This window comes from Ochotona curzoniae, unplaced genomic scaffold (genome assembly GCF_017591425.1).
Source record: "Ochotona curzoniae isolate NIBS_2020 unplaced genomic scaffold, NIBS_Ocur_1.0 contig_291, whole genome shotgun sequence".
NCBI lineage: Eukaryota > Metazoa > Chordata > Mammalia > Lagomorpha > Ochotonidae > Ochotona > Ochotona curzoniae.
The window spans coordinates 14581336-14602108 of record NW_024465649.1 but is presented as its reverse complement, the minus strand read 5'-3'; the positions used below and the strand labels follow the sequence as shown (position 1 = coordinate 14602108).

General features: G+C 42.8%; 1 protein-coding gene and 1 pseudogene across 1 annotated transcript in view; one reads left to right on the top strand and one right to left on the bottom strand.

The window, feature by feature from the left end:
• The window catches only part of LOC121155320 (calreticulin-like), a 41113-nt gene extending 20375 nt beyond the window's left edge, over positions 1-20738 (bottom strand). The window contains exon 1 of the mRNA XM_040978614.1: positions 20639-20738. Coding sequence (XP_040834548.1) covers positions 20639-20738 — 100 coding nt within the window. The remainder of the gene's footprint in view (positions 1-20638) is intronic.
• LOC121155299 lies at positions 1686-11638 on the top strand (annotated as a pseudogene).
• Positions 20739-20773: the final 35 nt, after the last annotated feature.

Here is a 20773-nt window from a genome sequence, read left to right as displayed (position 1 = left end):
CAAAGAAGTATTCTTCTTGGAGCTGGTTCTCCATCCTGTGCCTTTCTGATTGTAGGTCCAGTGTGGCTGACTTCTAATTCCTGGACCCGCCAGGATCCCAGCATCCCAGGGAGATTGGGCAGAAGTGACCTTGAGGGTGGCCTTCATTTCATCTCCTCTCTCAAGCTAAACGAACACTTCTCCAATCCCACAGCCTCATCTCTAAGGTTATTGCTCTAGCGCCTTCCATAAAACCCTGTTATTAACACACATCCAATAAAAGGACCCTGTGCTGCTGGGTCAGCTCCTATTTCTTGAGTCTGGTGACTCAGCTATCTTTCATCATGAGACCCAGGGGATTTGGGCTTGCGTTGGAAGGAGTTGAGAATACGCCCCAAAATATGCTGCTCTCAAAATAGCAACTGTCACTCTGACCTTCATTCTGGCTGTTCAAAGTAAGGATTGGAATGTTCATGTGAGAGATGTCTTCTTTATATCCAAAAAGAAAAATACAGTCTTTTATTTTTTTTTTCTTAAAGTAACATTTTTTTACTTTTTTTTTTTTTTTTTTAGATTTGGTTTATGTATTTGAAACGCATATAAAGAGAGCAGTCTCCATTTGGGTTTATTCTCCAAATACCTGCAACAGATGGAGCTGGGCCTGGCTGGGGACTATGACTCAATTTAGGTCCCCAGCAGGGGTGACAGGGACCCCAGTTAGTACCTGAAACATCACGTGTTGCCTCCCAGGGAGTATATTACTTAGCTGCCATACCAAATGCTTGCCTCTGTAAATTGTATTTCTTTTATCAGGGACAGAAAAAGGAAGCCAAGGGAGAGTTATATAAACAGATTTTGTTATATATGAACCTTTTTCTTCCTGGTCACTTCTCTTCCCAATTAACCAACCTTGCTCAAGCCCCTTTGCCTTGTCACATTCCAGCTTCTTCTCTCTCTGACTTTAATGTAAAAAAACTGACTCTAGGTGCTTCCTCGAGTCTTCATTTCACTATGAGGGATCTCACATATAGTATTTTTCTCCCTAAAATTCATGCAGCTGTTTAATTTTGGCTGTTAATGGTAACAGTTGATGGTTTAAGAGTGGAAACTTGCTCTGAGGATGACATCAGAGAGGTGGGGCCAATGGGAGGAGATGGGGTGGTTGGAAGCTTGCCCTCAGACAGTGACTCTCTAGAGAGAGTTGATGATTTGAGTCAAAAGTTCAGCCTGGGGGCTGGGCAGTGCTATAACATGCTAATCCTTAGCCTGCAGAACCAGCATCCTAGAAGTTCCCAGCTCCCAGCTTGGAGTGGCTCAGCTCTGGCTTTTGCAGCCATTTGGGAAGTGAATCAGAGAAGGAAGACTTTTCTGTGTGTATCTCTTCCTCTCTCTCTCTGTAACTCTGACTTTCAAGTAAAATAAGTGCTTAAAAAGAAAATCTGCCTTGTGTCAATTGAAATCTTAAGCCTAACTGAAAAAAAAAAAATGTAAAAGGGTGAAGTAAAATTTTGCCTACCTAATCTTTTCTGAGCTCTTCCTCCCCGCTCCCCGACTCAAGGTCTCAGTATTGGGCACACAAGGACATCTGGATGCCCACCTTGCTTATTTGCTCCTTTAAGAGGGGTCCCGGAAGTTCCCTTCTATCTAATGCTGTGGCTTGAATGAGGCAGACCCAGCCTCCCTGACCACCGTGGCCCAGTGAGGCAATGGACCAGGTATCAAAGTCAGAAAAGGCAAGCTTATGAGACCCTCGTGTAGCTCCCCTAAAACTATACCTCATTTCCTCCCATTGATAGTGCTGTAAGACAGCTAGCATTAGTTCCATGTTGTGTCTAGTGAGTGGTGGACCTGAGATATGAATTCAAATCGGCTGGATTTCTTAATTACCTTTCCTTGGAAAGAATTGGAATATGCCATGTAAAATACTGTATAGGGAAAAAGTGCATAGCAATAAAATATCTACTATTTAGCAAGTGTGTGTCACTCATTGAACCCAGTTCTTTACAATGATGATCTCAATGCATTCTCTTAATATTATTAGGCTGCGATGAACATTCCTTTCAAAAGACAAGGAAGCTAGAGTTCAGCATCTGAGATCTCAATTTGTAAATAAATGAGCAAACAGGCTCAGACCCAGGTCTCCATAGCACCAAAATTTGTACTTTTAATTCTTATACATTTGATGTTCCAAGAGGCCACATGTGTGAAAAACCCTTTATTACCTTTATTACAGAAGTGCATATAAACCCTTTATTACAGAAGTGCAGCACTTTACAGTTGGTAGCTTATACTCAGTCAGTAACTTGAGTAATGTAGGTCTTCCCAACCAAAATGGCAAGTTTCTCAACTGTTTCCCTGAGCAATGTACTCCAGTATTAAGCCCATAATAAATCATCAAAATTTTTGTTCAATAATTGAGTGCATGAAGAATCCCGCCTTTGTCTGAGCCGTGAGAATCTCAACTTTACAGATGGATTGACACACCAGTTCATCTGTTTGACAAATTAGGACCAAGCATGTAAAAACAACTGTGCAACTTCAGCCTTGAACTCGGGACTCCTCACTACTAATTTTTTTCCTGGTGAACAGTATTGATGCAAACCATGCATAACATAATTTAGGGTGTCTCAAACAAGGAGCCCCTCTTGTTAGGAAAATAATGTCATGTAATTAATACATTTGCTCTTAGCCAAAAGGCTGAGAAGTAATGCTGCTGTGCAATTAACCAAGTCCCACTTTTTAAGAAATTGTTATATGAAAGGCAGAGTTACAGAGAGGAGAGAGAGAGAGAGGAGAGAGATCTGCTATCCCCTGGTTCACTCCCCAAAACCTAAATGGCTACTAGAGCCAATAACTAAGTCTTTCTGAAGCCGGGAGCCAGGAGCTTCCTCTGGCTCTCCCACATGAGTACAGGGCACAAAGACTTGTGCCATCCTCTCTTCCCACTTTATAAGCAGGGAGCTGCATTGGAAGTGAAGCAATTGGAATAGGATCTGCTGCCCACATGGGATGCTGGTGCCATAGGCAGAAGCTTAGCTTATTGTGTCATGTCGCTGGCCTCATAAAGTCCCACTTGATTTCATGTGTTTCCTCTTAACATCATAACAACATAAAAGATCAAAACCAGAGTGACTCTTGGTGATCCCACAATCTGATTTCCTTCTGTTCCAGATGGGGGAATTGAAGCCCCAGAAGAGGAAACAATCTATTCAAGGACACATGGTTCTTAGCAGTCAATCCCATTCTACAATTAAGTTCATCTGCACTGTGTCTCTAGGCTTTTATTTCTTCATTCAATTAGCATTTGAACATTCACTCTGTGCCAGCAACAGACACAAACCTGACAAGATCCTTTGTGGATTTAGGAGCTTCGTGGAGTTCAAAGTCTGGTGGAGGAGAGGCACAGACAAACAGCTGAAGAGCAAATGAATCTAACAGCAGTGTGGTAAGTAAGAACAGTAGTGACAGAAGGAAGCACAGGGCAGTGAAATTTCAAACAGCACTGACTACACAGAAGAAGTAAGAAATAAATACCAGGAGAAATAAAACTTGAAAACATAGAGTGTTCCAAACAGAACAATCTGCAGGTGCAAAGGCCCAGAGGCTTAAAACAGCATTGTGTTTCAGGGAGCCTGCAACAGGTGATGTGTGGTTTTTCAGAATAGAGGAAACAAGGGGAAGACCAAGGAGAGTTCATTAATTGGGAGGAATAATATAGGTTAACCTGGGTTGAGTGTTACCATGTCATCTCCCCTTTCCTTCAAATTAACCAGCCAGCTATAGGTCCGCAGAGATGCACATCAAAAAGGGCCACATGTATAGAAGCTAGTATCTCTTGTTGATAAGGGCACATGTTACATTCCAGTGGTAGAGATATGGAGCCAAGGAAGCCATATAACCATGATTCCCTGGTCAAATGAGCTTATTTCCATATCTGCACCTTCCACTATGCCTGGCTTCTCACAGACTTCAAATCAGAAGACTGAGCTAGGGATCCATCACTGCCACCAGTTCTAGTAGTGATTTTTAACTCCACTGAACTGTTTCCTCACCTGTCCAAAGGGGTTACCCAGAGGCTGACATTGTAGTGTTATCGGGGTAGGCTGCTGCCTCTTCAACACTAGCATCCCATATGAGTACATGTTTGAGGCCTGGCTGCTCTGCTTCTGATTCAACTGCCTGCTAATGTGCCTATGAACGTGGAAGATGACCCAAGTGCTTGGGCCCTTACCACCCACATGAAAGACCTAAGCCACGTCAAGGTCAGGTGCCAGGAACTCCTCCACCTAGGTGGCAGAAGCCCAGGCACCTGGACCACCTTCCACTGCTTCCCCAGAAGCATTTACAGTGAGCTAGATCAGAAGCAGAGCAACCAAGACTGGAATATGGGATGTTAGCATAAGCAACAGCTTTACCGTGGCACAATACTTTCTGGGAAATTTAAACGAAATAGTGCACAACACAGTATTGGGCATATAGTAAGTACTCAATAAATGCCACTTGAGGCTGAATATGTGCACAGCATAGGACAGATATAGCAGCAAAAGGAAAGTGATATTAACTATTTATAGGTTGAAAGGTAAAAGTTGTTCCTTCCATACATTGCAGTAGGCATTTCTACTGCAAAATAAAAAGCGGATTCCCAGTGAAACAATTACATTTACCTTGACAATATGATACTGAATTTTCTACCTTTGTCTATACCTACAACGCCATGATGAATTCAAATAATAGAATATTAAACTTGTAACTGTTATTAAAGGACTATATTACTATAATAATGTGAGGGGTGGGAAAAGGGGGAGAAAAGGGAGAAATACCTATACCAACAAAACTATGTCATGGAAAATAATAAATTTGTTTTAAAAAGTCATACCTACTATAAAAAGTGCCTACATCTGAACCTGAAACAGAACGGACTTGTTAGAAACTGCTTGTGTGGTTAGGTAAAGGTACCTCTTAGCCGCATTTTCTCAGAATCATCAGTATATATTTCGCAAAAGAGCTTCACAGATAACATAAAAAGCTTTCCCCTTCAGGTAGCAACATTTTGTCACCATTTTTTAAAAAGATTTATTTTATTTTTATTGGAAAGGCAGATATACAGAGAGGAGGAGAGACAGAGAGGAAGATCTTCCATCCAATGATTCACTCCCCAAGCGGCCGCCATGGCTGGTGCTATGCCGATCCGAAGCCAGGAGCCAGGAACTTCTTTCCAGGTCTCCCATGCAGGTGCAGGGTCCCAAAGCTTTGGGCCGTCCTCGACTGCTTTCCCAGGCCACAAGCAGGAAGCTGGATGGGAAGCAGGGCTGCCAGGATTAGAACTGGCACCCATATGGGATCCCGGCACGTGCAAGGCAAGGACCTTAACCACTACACTATTGTGCTGGGTCCTTGTCACCATTTTTTAATAGAAAATGTATTTCTATACTTGATCTTAGCCAAAAGGCTGAGAAGCAATGAAGATGTATTTCTGTATATCATAAAAGGTCCTGTCCTCTTGTGCAAAGAATTCTTTTTTAAAAAATAGTCTAAATTTTTGAATGTTTCACATTTGTACTAGGCCGTCATGTGAAGTGGAGGTGCAGGGCTGGCTTTGAGGTTTTCCTGCCTCCCTCCATGGCTCCTGTGCTGTGTATGGTGCACACCCATCCCCAAGGTCAATGTGTGCGGCTCTAGCAACACACCCAAGTCTCACAAGATCAGTGAACTCACATGCCTGCCTCATCTACTGGCCAATTTGCCTGACCACTTTGTATTCTGTCTGTCAGGTTACCTCCTGACTGTTGTACAGATCCTACTTGCTCAAATATGAATCGACTGGGAAAAAGCCTTACGGGTGGTGAATAGTGTCAAGATCTGCACCCTCCCAGCCGTTTAGGTACATGATCTGATTGTTTTTCTACATCTGTGTCCTTATAAGTGAGCATATATTTTAACTCTAGGGGTCAGTATTGTGGCCCAGTGGATTAAGCCACCGTTTTCAACATGGGTATCCTGTAATGGTGCTAATTTGAGTCCCCGCAGTTCCACTTCCAATCCAGCTCCTTGCTAATATGCCTGGAAGAGCAGCAGAAAATGGCCCACGTTCATGGCCCCCTGTCGTCCACCTGGGTTTGACCTAGATTGCTTTTCAGACTCCTGGGTTTAGCCCGGCCCAGATCTGGTTTTTTCTGCCATTTGGGGAGTGAACCCAATGATGGAAGACCTCTCTCTCTCCGTGTCTCTCTCTGTATAACTTTCTTTGCCTTTCTCTGTAATTCTGTCTTTCAAATAAATGAATAAATGTTTTTTAAGAATCTGTAAATAAAAGAGCCATGTACACATAGCTGTAGCATCTGCTCCATATGGGATTATAAAGTGATGGGTTGGCATTAGGACCAAAGTCATGGTGATAATACAAATCTTCACTGTTGCTGGCATGAGACCCTTGTGAAGGCCCTTCATTCATCCGGGAGTCTGTGGTTTCCAACTAGCTACACCGTGCACATTTAATAGAGATTGTTAAGAAAGTGTATATTAAACCAGAGCCTAGGTACTAGAAGAAGAAAGAATGCAAGGCATCCACCTACATGTTTACTAGACTCCTCCCCGTGCTGAGGGCTGCACTCCAGCGGGGGAAGGGCGTGCGAGAGAATTCCCCAGGCCCTCAAGGAGCTCCCTGCCTAACGGGAGAAGCAGGCAAAGGAACCATCTGCTTTTTAATTGTATATTTCTTGGCTTTTCAAATTCATTTGTTTCAAAATATAATGCCCAGAAAGCAGAAATAAACAGTAGAAGCATCCATAACCTACTTCCCAGAAATGACCAGTGATAACATTTTTATATATATTTTCCAGCTTCTTGAAATGCATTTTTCCTGTATACAATTGAATGCTCTCTCGCTCTTGTTTTCTCTCTCACACACACCATACACACAATTGTAATTCACTCAATTTCACTAAAGTATATTTATTTCCCTGTCATAAAAACTTTAATAAAAAATATTTTTTCATGCTTGGCATAGATTCCTATCACTTGACTATACTATGATTTATCTACCTCATGGTATGGTTTTAATGTTTTGATGATTGTAAAATGTGTACATTTATAAATTCTGCTCAGAGTAACTGAAGTCTGTTTACATTCAGGTACTTCCTCGGAGGCTTAACTGGATGAAAGAATAAGATTTTCTTCTTACAGATCGTTGCTGACGTGGCATTCAGGGGCTTCCTGGAGGCTGGCTTTGTGGCCTATGTCTCCTTGGGGACTCATGTCAGGAACCTGGTCGCGATTATAGATGTCACTGATCAGAACAGGGCTTTGGTAGATAGACCCTGCATGTAGGTCACAAGACAGGCCATGTCTTTTAAATGCATGCAGCTGACTGATTTCATTCTCTCGTTTCCACACAGTGCCCACCAGAAGTATGTCCAAAAAGCCTGGGTAGGAGAAGACAATATCAATGCAAAATGGGCAGCCACAAGATGTGCCACAAAGATTGAAGCCAGAGAAAGGAAAGCAAAAATGACTGATTTTGACCACTGCAAAGTCCAGCAGGCAAGGAAGACAAGAAATAGAATAATCAAGAATGAAGTTAAGAAACTTCAAAGGGCAGCTCTGTTTAAAGTGTCTCCTATAAAAAGCACCTGTTGCTAAGGGTGCTGTGGCTGCAGCAGCTGCCATGGCAACAGCTGCTAAGGTTCCAGCAAAGAAGGTGACCACAGCTGGCAAGAAAACTGCAGCTCAGAAGACCCCTGCCCAGAAGGCCCTAGGCCAGAAGACAGCACCTGCTAGGGCTCAGAAGGACAGATGTTTAGCCCAGAAAGCATCTGCTCCAAAGGCATCCCGGCAAGAAAGCATGAGAAGAAGCTGTTAGGAAAGAAATAAAAGCTCTATTTGAAATGGGGGGAAGGGAGAGGAGAAACAAGATTTTTTTATTGCTTTTTTTTTTCAATAAAAAGTCTTGGAGAAAAATTTTAGGCGTAGTAATATATTCTCTTTTCAGGCAAGATGGTTGTATACATCCTGTTTTTTAAAATAGACTTTTACTTCAAGATAGCTTTAGGTTTCTGACAAAAGTTTCAAGGCTATTACATAATTCTTGTATATTTTGCACTATTTCTTCTCTTGTCAACATTATTGTGGTGCTTTTGCCATAATTAATGGATCTAAATTGATTTCTTATCAGCTAAAGTCCATACTTTTATGGATTTCCTTAGTTTTTCTGTAATGATAGCTTGCAGTTCCAGGATTCTATCCTGGACCACATTTAGTATTCATGTCTTCTTAGGCCACTCTCGGTGATGACAGTATCAGATTTTGCTTTTTTTTTTTTTTTCGTTGTTGTTGTTGTTGGGTTTTTTTTTTTGTGACCTTGACTTTTGAGAAGTTCTACTCAGACATTTTGTTGAATGTCCTTCAGCTGGGATTGTCTGAGGTTGTCCTCAATGTATGTAGGTTTGGAGAAACAGGAGTGCAGAGGTAAAGTACCATGCTCATCACATCCTGTCAGTGGTCCACATAGTAACTTGGTTTATCACTGGTGGTGTCAACAGTGGCAGAAGCATCCATCAGGTTTCCATCCTGGAAAACTCCTCCATTCCTCTTGTTCTCCAGACCGAACTCTTTTGTCCAGAGTCTCTTGTCCAGACACCACATAGGAGGTAAGAGATGAAGGTCCACCTCCTGGAGGTCAAAGTAACCACACGAATTATTTGAATTCTTCTGCCCAGCAAGTTTACCTACTTATCTGTATTGATTCAGTATGGACTAGTGACTATCTAGCTAATGCTTATGAGTATAACGCTGCACTTCATTTTGTTGTGCAAATATCCTCAGCTATTAGAAAATCTTTCAGTTGGTTCCTGTGTCCCTTGGATGGGATTCCCATCTTTTCGTGTTTTGAACATGTCCTTAGTTTCTGGAACTACACAGTGTTCAAGATTTATTGTGTCTAATCTCTTCCCCAGTCCAAGGATCAGCCATTTCTCTCTGGAAGCCTAATTCCTTCAGTTGGAGAATGGTTTATAAACCATGATCAGACCTCTGGTTGCCATTATTGTTTTCAAGTATTTTAATTAGAGAGTAGCATTTGTTCAGATAAGTGGACAAACCAGAAGTGCACAGCTGAATAAAATTCTAAGAAAGAAAGAAAAAATTAAGACAAAGTATCCAGAAACCTGAAATTATGATTATAAATTGAAGAATTAATTGTATAGGTCACTTCTCCCACTTCTACCTCCTATATTATAGGAAAGCTTCTAAAAAGCCAATGGGAAAGACAAATTAAAAAAGAAAAGTCTATGCATGGGCTCCAAATATGTTTTGCACAAGATAAACGTATTTTTTTTTAGATAAAGATCTACTTTTGTTTATTTGAAAAACAAGGTGGGAGAACGAGAGGGAGAGAAATAAAAAGGTCTTCCATCGTTTACTCCAGGAATGACCACCAACAGTGGGATTAGGGCAGGCCAAAGCCAGGAAGTCCATCCAGATCACCCACGTGGGTGACAGGGACCCAAGCATCTTGGGCCATCTGCTGCTGCTTTCCCAGATGGATTAGCAAACATCTGGATGGGAAGCAGGGCAGGTGGGGTCTTGAATTAGCCCTCTAGCATGAGATGCTGCTACTATCTCAAATGGTGGTTTAACCCACTGTGTCATAATACTGGTCCCTAATTGTTCCTTTGATTCCATCTTTCCATTAACTTTTTGAAATCCCCTCGCATCTTCAAGCAACAACAACAACAACAACAACAACAAAAAACAGTGGTCAAGTCATAATGGTCACATCTGCCAAGGGCGGAGAGAGGAACTGCCACAGTCTTCAATAATTTCCCTTCTTCTTTCTTCTCTCTGCTGCCTTCCCTTATTAACAAAGGGTTTATTCATAAAAAAAATATATATATATACACACAAATATATATTCCTTCCCTCATGGAATTTACATTCTCATTGGTGGATGACAAATTTTAGACAAAGCAACAGATAAACACTCAATATGCAATATATATAATTATAACTAAGTACAGTATAACCCACTAGCACAATTCTCTGCATACATCAGTTCTCACTATGATAGCATATTTCTCTGTATTCTATAAAGAAAATTAAGAATGTGAAGGTGTTATTTAAATGGGAGTGCCCAGCCTCTGTACTGAGATGGTGTCTGAACAGAGATTGGCTGAGGGAGAGTGAGCTAGATTCCACATGAGCTCTGTAGGGGTGTGGGTGGTATTGGGAGGGGAATACCACAGAAAGGAAAGCAAGGAAGTTAGCTAGCGTTGTCACACTCCTTTTGGGAAAACTCATGCAAGTTGTGGATTGCCCAAAGTCATCCACTGAGTGAGTAGCAGCAGTCAGAGCTGGCTCTCATTTGTCTGACCCAAGGTCACGGCTCTTGCTTCCATCTCCTGCAGCCTCCACAGAGATCCTTTCGGCCTGTCACCATGCACTTGAGACCCGGGAAGGCCAGCTGGACCAGGCCTTCTCAGTCCAGGCATCCGTCCAGGGGCATCCTTCTGCAAACTCGGCTTGTCCAAGCATTCACGATTCACAGCTGTTCTCTGCCGTTTATCAGTCGGTGGCCTGAGCAGCAGGGTGTTCCGCAGCCCTGTTGGGCTGTCCTCAGTATGTCTGTGCCAGCTGGGCACAGAGGCTCTTTGTTCTAGAGTGCCTCTTTGGCCAAGTTTCTAAAGTTTGAGAGCTGAGAGAATTAACATTCACACACACACACACACCCACACACACACACACACACACAGCTTTGTGTCTCCTGTTTCATTCAGTCCCTTATTTGAATTCTGATTTCTTTCTGCTGACTCTGTACTCCTATAATTGTCACTGGGTGCCTGCTGTCCCCATTAACTCTCTCCTTCATACCTGTTAATGCCATTCTTTAATGGGTGTCCTGCACCATCTCCCAACATGTCTGCATGTGTTAATGTGCCAATTCCTAAGCAAGTTCTGGGATGCCAAAAGCTTCTGCTGTCACCAAAGCTACTGGTCTTCTGACTCACTGGCCACCTGATACACAGCTGTCTACAGCAGCAGCCAACGAGTCCCTTTCGAAGGCTGGAAACCTCAATGGGCCAGTCATACCCATGGCGTGTTTTTGGGAAGCCACTGGGTCTCACTTTCTTACTGGTGCAGAAAAGGCTAGAGTCTAAGGGCCTGGTGCTGGCTCTGATTATTGCGCAGCCACATGGCCTAGGATATGCTGGGCAAACAACAGAAAGAAAAAAACCTGCTTCTCACACTCTGTGCAAACTCCTAACATCACCCTGCAAGCCATGTACCTTCCCTGGAGCAGTTTTCTCATATGGAGAACAGGAGAGTGTTTTGCATAAGATCAGGTCCCAGCATTCTTGTTCTTGTTAGTTCTCAAACTCAAAGAATGTAAGATTTGCCTTCCTTAGCTACTAAGCACTGCTTCGTGGACCAGCTGTACAGAGACCTAGGTCCCTGCCATTTCAATGTGATCACCTTCCCGTACAAGCAGTTTGAACAGCAGGAGCCTGACAGCAACAAGGAGATCAAGAGCTCTGCTCACTGTACCTACAACAGCTCTTTCCCCATGTTCAGCAAGGTCGCCATCACTGCCACTGGTGTCCACTCCACCTTCAAGTACCTGCTGCAGACTTCTGGGAAGGAGCCCACCTGGAACTTCTGGAAGTAACTCGTGGCCCCAGACAGAAAGGTAATTGGACCTGGGATCCCACTGTGCCCGTGGAGGAGATCCGGCCCCACATCACAGCGCTGGTGAGGAAGCTCATCCTACGGAACCGGGAAGACCTCTAGCCATGAGCCCTCTTCTCCCAGCCACCTGTGCCGCCATGACCAAAGCAAACCAAAGGTGCTTCAAGGGAGACACCCACTGGGTCTCCTTCATTCCCTCTTACTCCACCCAATCCAGTACTCTTGGAAAGCAAAAATACTGGTAATTTGAAGATTTGAATCTTAGAGCAACCACTAGGAGTGCTGGCCAGTGAGAGCCCTGGACCAGTTAGTCACTGGTCAGTGAGAACCTCTAACTAATGAGAATCTGTGGCCATCAGAAGTATATCAAGCAATAACCTTCCACTCAGTGAGACCTGTAAAATGGGCCAATGCCTACCTCACAGGGCTGTTGTGGGAATTAGGATAAAATACCTATGGAAATGCCTTTTTCTTTAGTTTTTGTTTTATACAATCAATTTTATTCATAAGAATACAAGCTTTCTAAGCTGAAAGAACTATTTTGACTTTCCTTTTATTCTTGGTACTGAATTTCCTACTTTTGAATACCATTTTTAAAAGATTGCTTTATTTATTTGAAGGCAGAAAAGCACAGAAAGAAAGAAGGAAATATATAGAAAGAAGGACGGACAGAGAGAGAAAGGGAAAAAGAGACAAAGAAAGCTTCCATCCACTGGGTCAACCCCCACCAAATGACTGCAACAAGTGGAGCTGAGCCAACCCAAAGCCAGAAGCCAAGAGTTTCCTCCAGATCTACCATGTGGATGCAGGGTCCCAAGGACTTGGGCCATCTCCACTGCTATCCCAGGGTATAAGCAGGGAGCTGAATCAGAAGCTGAGCAGTGGGGAGGAACACAAATTAGCACCTTTATGGGATGCCCGTGCTGTGGACTGGGAATTAGCCTGCTTCCGGCCTCGATACTATTTACATTTTGGTATGTTTTCTTCCTTTTCTTTTTCTATGCACAAATATATCTTACATAATGACAATCTATGAATTATAAATTGTGGGCATTCGCCCCAGGCCCCTACCCTGTAACCTGGTGGGTGTGGCTTAGAGTTTACTACCCAATGGCCCTCAGGCACAACTCCCAGGCCTACACATGGAGTGTGTCCTCCAACATGGATAGAAGGTCAAGAGGAATAGAAGTGCTATATAGCCAATTACAGTGTCTGTGATGGGAGAGGTGGGGGGCGGGGTCGAAGACACGCTCCTGCCCTCCCCTTCCTCACCCTTTAAAAGCTGCAGCCTGTGCATAATAAAGCAGACATTCCTCACCAGCTTGTCTGGTGGTTTTTACAGCTGAAGGACAATGTCCTTGGTGACCTCGGGGCCTGCTGGCAGGTCTAAACACAGAGAATAAATAATTTTGTATTTTTTATATCCAATATTACATCATGTTAACTCATGACATTAAAAATTATCCAAATATTAGCTATTCACATTATTTATGTTATATATTTATCGAGTGCTGTTACATTTCTGATTGCTATTTCCTCAATGGAAAAAAAATTCCTAGACAAAGGGAAGATGGCATGAACAATACCAAGGTTGTTGATTGATATCCCATCCTGTGCCTTAGAAAGGCTGCACTAGCAATCCCATCATCAGGACAGAAGCCACAGACACTGAAAAGTGTTTTGCGCCATCCACCAGCCTGCAGTCCTTTGGAACACCTTGTCCAGAGCTGAAGTGGAGAGCATCGTGGCTTGCAGGTCAGGGGTTGCCTATAGAGTCTTCTTTGCTCTTACTTCCTACCTTGCTTTCCCTGATCATTTACCATCTCAGTTATGTCATTTGCTCAAAGTACTGGCACCCAGCACGGTCTTCCCATTCACTCAAGTCTACCACCATACCGGTGACTTCCCTGTCTACAGGACAACCCATCCATACCTTGGCCTCTCCCCATTTCTACTAACTTTCAATTACATTCCAGTTTGGCCATCTGCCCACAAATTCACACCTTGGACCTTATCACCAGATATTGCTCTGAAATATCAAACTATATGACTTCCTCCTATCCATAACCCTGGCCTCTTCTGCTCCGATTCTTACACCCTGTTGCTTGATGAGTACCTATTCTCACACATCCTCTTGCTCCAATTGTTTCTTTTTTCAATCTTTTTTTTTAAGATTTATTTATTTTGGGCCCAGTGTGGTAGCCTATTGGCTAGAAAGTCCTCACCTTGCATGCACCAGGATCCCATTTGGGCACTGGTTCTAATCCCAGCTGCCCCACTTCCCATCCAGCTCCCTGCTTGTGGTCTGTGAAAGCAGTTTTGAATGGCCCAAAGCCTTGGGACCCTGTACCCGCATGGGAGACCTAGAAGAGGCTCTGGACTTCTGGCTTTGGATCGGCGTAGCTCCAACCGCTGCAGCTGCTTGGGGAGTAAATCAGTGGACAGAAGATCTTACCCTCTGTCTCTCCTCCTCTGTATATTTCTGACTTTACAATAAAATTAAATAATTATTTTAAAAAAGATTTATTGGGTCAAGCGTAATAGTATAGTGGTTAAAATCCTCAATTTGCACTCACAGGATTCCATATGGCCACCAGTTCTAATCCCAGCAGCCCTGCTTCCCATCCAGCTCCGTGCATGTGGTCTGGGAAAGCAGTTGAGGATGGCCTAAAGCCTTGGGACCCTGTATCCACATGGGAGATTCAGAAGAGCTCCTAGCTCCTGGCTTCGGATTGGCTCAGTTCCAACTGTTGCAGCCTCTTGGGGAGTGAATCATCAGATGGAAGATCTTCCTCTCTATCTTTCCTCCTCTTTGTATATCTGACTTTCCAATAAAAACAAATAAATCTTAAAATAAAAAAGAATCCAAGTGATTAAAAAAAGACTCAGTTATTTTTATTGGAAAGACAGATTTACAGGCTAGAAGGAAAGATAGAAAGATATTCCATCTGCTGATTCACTCCCCAAATGGCCACAATGGCTAGAGCTGAGCCAATTTGAAGCCAAGAGGCTCTTCTGTGTCTCCAACATGGGTGCAGGGTCCCAAGGCTTTGGGTCATCCTCCACTACTTTTCCAGGCCGTAATCAGAGAGCTGGATGGTAAATAGAGCAACTGAGACATTGATTGGTACCCATATGGAATACCTGAACTTTCAGGTAGAGTATTAGCCAGTTGAGCCATCACATCAATCCCCCATCCCACCTCCAGCCCCCAAACCCTGTTTCTTTTCTGTCACTTGGCTTCCTTCTGCCCAACTGTTTCATCCCTTCTTTCCTTCCTTCCACAAAATTTGAATTGAGCATACATTATAAAGTTAAAAGAGATGTAGAACCATCACCAAAGTTACTCCTTACAGCAGATGTCTGCCATATTGGCCTTTCTGCAAAATCCCTACCTTGTGTTAACTGCGTACAAGCACTTTGCATCACCAATTATCTACTGAAGTAATTAGGTTCTATTCAACCTCCTCTTCAGTCAGAATACTCCAAAACATAACACACACCTGTTGTATTCACCATCTAATCTCATCCACTTTCTGCACTGCTGTAGTCAGGCTTCCATTCCCACTACCTCAGCGAGCCATGACTTAAGCTCACATGGGATACTTTCCAGATGTCGCCTACTAATTCCAACTAACTGCTTTTGACATTAGCTGTGCAAACTAGGGAAAATCATTCGAGTGCTTTTCACCTCAGTTTCCTCATTACTAAAACATTGCTATATCTTCCTTAGAGAACTACAAAGATATTTAATAAAACCACATGTAAAGAGAAAGTACAGTGCTATGCAACAGGCATTCAACAAAATTAAGCACTTCTTCTCAGGAAGCTAATTTAATGATGATGATAACAAGAAATAAATACACAAACTAGAATTGTATCGTAGAGTGAAAAGTATTCCTTGAAATTTAGCATGCAAATGTTCACAAGAAAACTTAGTGGGGTAGAGTAATATTCTTTATGTTGATTAGTCACACAGATATATTCACTTCTCAAAATTCAAGGAGCAGTAACTTTGTTTTAAGATTTTTAGTTATTTAATTGATTTGAAGGGTAGAGAGACAGAGAAAGACAAATCTTCCCTTTGCTGATTCATTTGCCAAATGCTCAGAAAACCTGAGGCTGTGTCAGGCCAACAGCTCAGAACTCAATCTAGGTTTCTTGGTGGCTGGTAGGGGCTGTGGCAGAGACCAAAGTACCTGAACTATCACCTGGTGCCTCCCAGGGTGAACACAAGCAGGAAACTAGAATCAGAATGGAGCTGGGAGTGGAATCCAAGCATTCCGATATGGGATGCAGATTTCTCAGGCAATAGCTTAACCACCATGCAAAACGCCTGCCTTGTGATATAGTCTACATGGGTGCATTTTACTGTATACAAGTTACATCTCCAAACAATTAAATCACATAAAAAGATACAGTATAATTGAAAAATGGGGGAATAATTTTTGACAACTGAACAAGAGGAGCCCCTTTGAGGTAACATTTAAGCAGAAAACTGAATGATGAGAAGGAGAAAAACATGTTGGGGATCCAAAAGAAGAAAAGGTCCTGGGAGGAAACTGAACTTGAGGTATCTGAGAAAGATCTAGAAAGCCACTGGGATGTAATAAATGAGTAGGGAGTAAGAATAGAGAGGTAAGCAGGGAACAGCTCATAGAGGTTCTTCTACGGAGTGATAAGGAAGTTAGATTTCATTTTCAATTGAACAGGAAGGCAACAGACGTTTTAAATTTCCAGCATGATGCTGTTCTATTTACACTTCAAAAAGATCATCCCAAAGTTTATGGAAGAAATGACTAGAAGGAAGCAGAAGCAGAAGAGGCTATTCAAGTAAGTTACTGGAAGAGTCCCCATGAGAGACTTGGAAAGTGGTGATAGGAGAGTTGTAACATACCATGTTTGGCACATATTGTGAAGGTGGCATCAACTAAACTTGCTAACAGGTTAGATGTAGGAGAAGAAAACAAAGGAATCAAAAATAACTCCTAGATTTTTTTTTCCAAATCTGATAAACCAGGAGAATGCTTGGGCCACTTTCTAAGATGAAGACCAAGAGAGAGAGAGAAACCTCAGCTGTAACACAAAAGTGTTGCCTGAGACAGGTGAAGTCTAAGATGCTCATGAATGTATTAGCATCTTATTAATGTATCTGTTTATGTGAGAGTGGGTAGAACAACTCAGCTGCATCCCCTCCTGGTTTGAAGTACATAAACAATATCAGATTCCTGGATCTTCTCAGCTGAAGATAAATCTCAGAGCCCTGGGGACTCCACTTCACAACACTGCTCAACCTGAGCAAAATCAAACTCTCAGCATGGGTCTCTTAATGTCTCTCCTCTTAGCCCAATAACTACAATTAGAGTTGCTTCCTCTAGGATAAGCTCTTGCCCTTAACAATTACAATGGAACTGCAAAATGTAAGGGGAAAATGGCATGGAAAGATACATTTATTTTTATGCAATTTCTTGAAATCTCTGCTTTTTTTTAAAAAAAAAACAATGTGCATTTCCCATGAACGTTCTTCCGTCCAGTAAGATTCTTTAGGAGAAAAAAATTACTTGATCAAAAGCGATCTTCAGCAAGACATATGAAAATCAAGCTCTCTTCAACCAAACCTAAGGAAAAGATCCTTAGATGTGCACATGAAAAAAATCTACTGACATACAAAGAAATGTCAATTAAGCTCACAGGAGATCTCTCACAGGAAACTCTACAGGCAACAAGAGAATGGAGTGACATATTCCAGATTCTAAAAGAAAAAAATTGTCGGCCTTGGATAACATATCCAGCAAAACTTTCTTTTGTCTTTGAAAATGAAATAAAATTCTTCCAGAGTAAACAAAAGCTAAAAGAATTTGCCTCTTTCAAACCTGCCCTACAAAGGATACTTAAAGATGTTCTTCTTGTTAGAGAAAAGGAATAGCGCCCAACAAAACCAAAGGCAAATGGGAAGAACATCCTAGTAAAATAACAACAGGAGACTAAATCAATGATCAACCCATTCCTAAAATGACAGGACCAATTTATTACCCATACATATTAACCCTGAATGACAATGGCTTAAGCTCAATCAAACATAAAACCCATCTATTTGTTGCCTACAGGAGATACATTTCACCAACAAAGATCAGTGGAAACTATATCTCGTGGATTTTGATTTTTTTTTTCTTGTTAGTTTTATCTCTTCAAAACACTTTCAGTGACTCGTAGATCATATGGTAGCGTCATTTTCTGCAAGAAGGTTCTTGATTTACTTTTTCATTTCTTCAGCAACACATTAGTCATGTAGTAGCATGTTATTTAACTTCATGGTGTTGTTAATTTCTTTTTTCTCCCTGATGTTGCTGATTTTGTTTTGTGGTTTTTCATTTAAGAGAATGTATAGTAGCTGTGTAATGGAGACTGTCATATCTAGTAACATGTCATTTAACTTCATGGCAATGTAAATTTCTATTTTTCTTCCTATTATTGATTTTGTATTATGACTTTTCATTTAAGGGGATGTACAGTAACTGTGAAATGGAGAGTAACATATACAGATGTGAGGATACAATGCAGTATGCATTTCTACTTCCAGACAAAGATAGACTCCTAGTGAAACTGTTCACTATATGACAATAGGATGATGGACATATGACTGTGTATGAAGAACTATACTTTAGTACTGATATGGGGAACTCATTGTGAGGACAATTGGGGAGGGGATAAGTCAAATCCCAGGGACTATGGAACTGTATCATAAAATGACAATAATAATAAATAAAAGATTTAAAAATTACTTACTTGAAGGCAGAGGAATAGAAAGTGTGTGTGTGTATGTGTGTGTGTGTGCGCGTGCGCATGGGTATGAGAGAGAGAGAGAAAGAGGGATCTTCCATCCGCTAATTCACTCCCGATATGTTTGCAACAGCCAGGGCTGGTTCAGGTCAAAGTCAGGAATCTGGAACTCCATCCAGGTTTCCCACATGAGTATCAGGAGTCCAGGCACTTGGGCTATCATTTGCTGCCTTCCCAAGCACATTACCAGGGAACTGGATGGGAAGTAAAACATCTGGAACTCAAACCTGCACTTGGATTTGGGTTGTTAGTGTTGGAAGTAGTGCCTTAGCTCATTGCATCAAGACGCCAGCCCTTGAATTGTTTTATTTTGGGGATGTTATAGTTTTGGTGTGTGTCCAGGTTCTTTTCAATCACTCCATAGTCCTTAATTGGGTACCTCACTAGCCAGCTACTGAGTTTTACATGGGAAACACAAAAGAGAACCAGGTATTTGGACAGCTATGGTGTGGGCAGGGCTGACAACAACAGGCCCAGGAAGCTAGGGCAACTCTACACGAGGCTTCCTGGACAAGGCGATGTCAGGTGGAGAGCCTCTCTTGCACATAAGGTGCCACTGGATTTTATCTTGATTTTGACCCTGTCAACTGCTTTGGGCCTTGAGCTGACTTGTTCACTGATTCCAGAGAGCATTTCAGAAACACATGCTGCCAAAACCCTTGGGCGTTTCACTCTGCTGCGTGGGGCAACTGGAGTGTGGTCCTTGGGGAAGTGAGGACAGGCCTGAGCATGTTCTCTGCCTTCTGCCCCAGGGATTGTGGGACAGCTGAAGCCAGCTAAGCTCAGATCTGGATCAAAGAGGCAGCAGTGAGATGCTTTAGCCTCATGGGGCTCTATGTAAAGGATGACTGAAGGCAATCAGGAAATGCGGACCACCCACCTGTCCCTGGAAAAAGGCTCCCCTATAGTGTTGGTGAACAAGAATGGTTCTTATAGCCCGTAGATCAGCCAATTCGGAATCATTCCCCGTGTCTGCCCCCTCCCCTGAATTGCCATTATGCAGGTACAGCTTCTTCACGTCTCACCAAGAGGCTACAGCTGCCTCCTAGACGGTTTTCTGTCTCCAGCTCCACAATCCATGGCCACACATTCGCCGAAGTACTCTTTCTGAAACCTGAATGGAGTTTGTTTGTCCCAGCTTGCCACCTCGACTGGCCCTCCTACTGCTTTCAGCAGCAGGCCAAGACCTGAGTCCTCCCCATGCTCTCTGATCCGGCCCCTCCCTGCCCTCGAGGTTCATTTTAACCACCATCCCCCCGCACACCCTGAAGAAACCTTGCTGTTCAATCATAACAATTTGCGGATTTTGTTCATGTTATTCCTTTTTGCTGGGATGCCTTTCTCGTAGTCCTATAAGCTCTTGGCTATCCTTTAAATCATTGCTGGGGATTCACCCTGCTGCTGAAGCCTTCCTGACTCATTCCCTTGCCTGGACTCACTAATTCTTTACTCTGCAACTTACCATGCTCAAACACACAGATACCTGTATCACAGATTGGAAAACTGAGTCCCAGAAAGGGGAAAGGGCTGATCTAGGTTTTAGGATGGAATATGGACTCATCTTGATATCCAACACACACACACACACGCACACACACGCACACACACACACACACACACACACACACGATGTGGGGGAGGCGTTTTGAGGGGAGTACCTGAAGCAGCAGCATTGAACACCTGTCCTTAGGTGAGTAAACTTTGCCATAATTTCTGCTTGTTCCTAGGTATCCAGGGAGGAAATCAGACCAAATGTCCTCCAAAATCCCAACTAAGCGCTGATGTTTCATAAAACACGGAACATTCACTGTCAAAATTACAGCTCTAACTCGTCCCTCCAGGGTTAACTTGTTCATGCTTTCAGGTTGGAAAGAAGAGAACATTTATTGCACACCTACTATAGACCAAGGGCACTGCTTTGCATTGCTTTAATTCTCAGAACTAATTTTCCAAGACCCTCATTGTCCTCATTGGGTAGAAAGAAAGGGAAATGCAGGTGGGTCACCTGCTCTTCCAGGCTTGCTCAGCTTGCAGACTGCACTTTGTCCTTATAGGAAAGTTGCCTGACCCCTAAAGTAGAGGAAGGAGGAAGAGGTTGTGAAGTGTGGTTTGGTGTCCCTCCACCCAACAGACCACTCACCCCCATCTAGGAATTCTTCACGCAGATAGACCTGGCGCTGCACCTGCATCCCAAGAGTGCAGGTGGCCAGCAGCAGTGGTAGTAGCTGCAGCTGCTTCATTTTTCATCTGTGTTCCCGCGTCCAACCTCACCGCG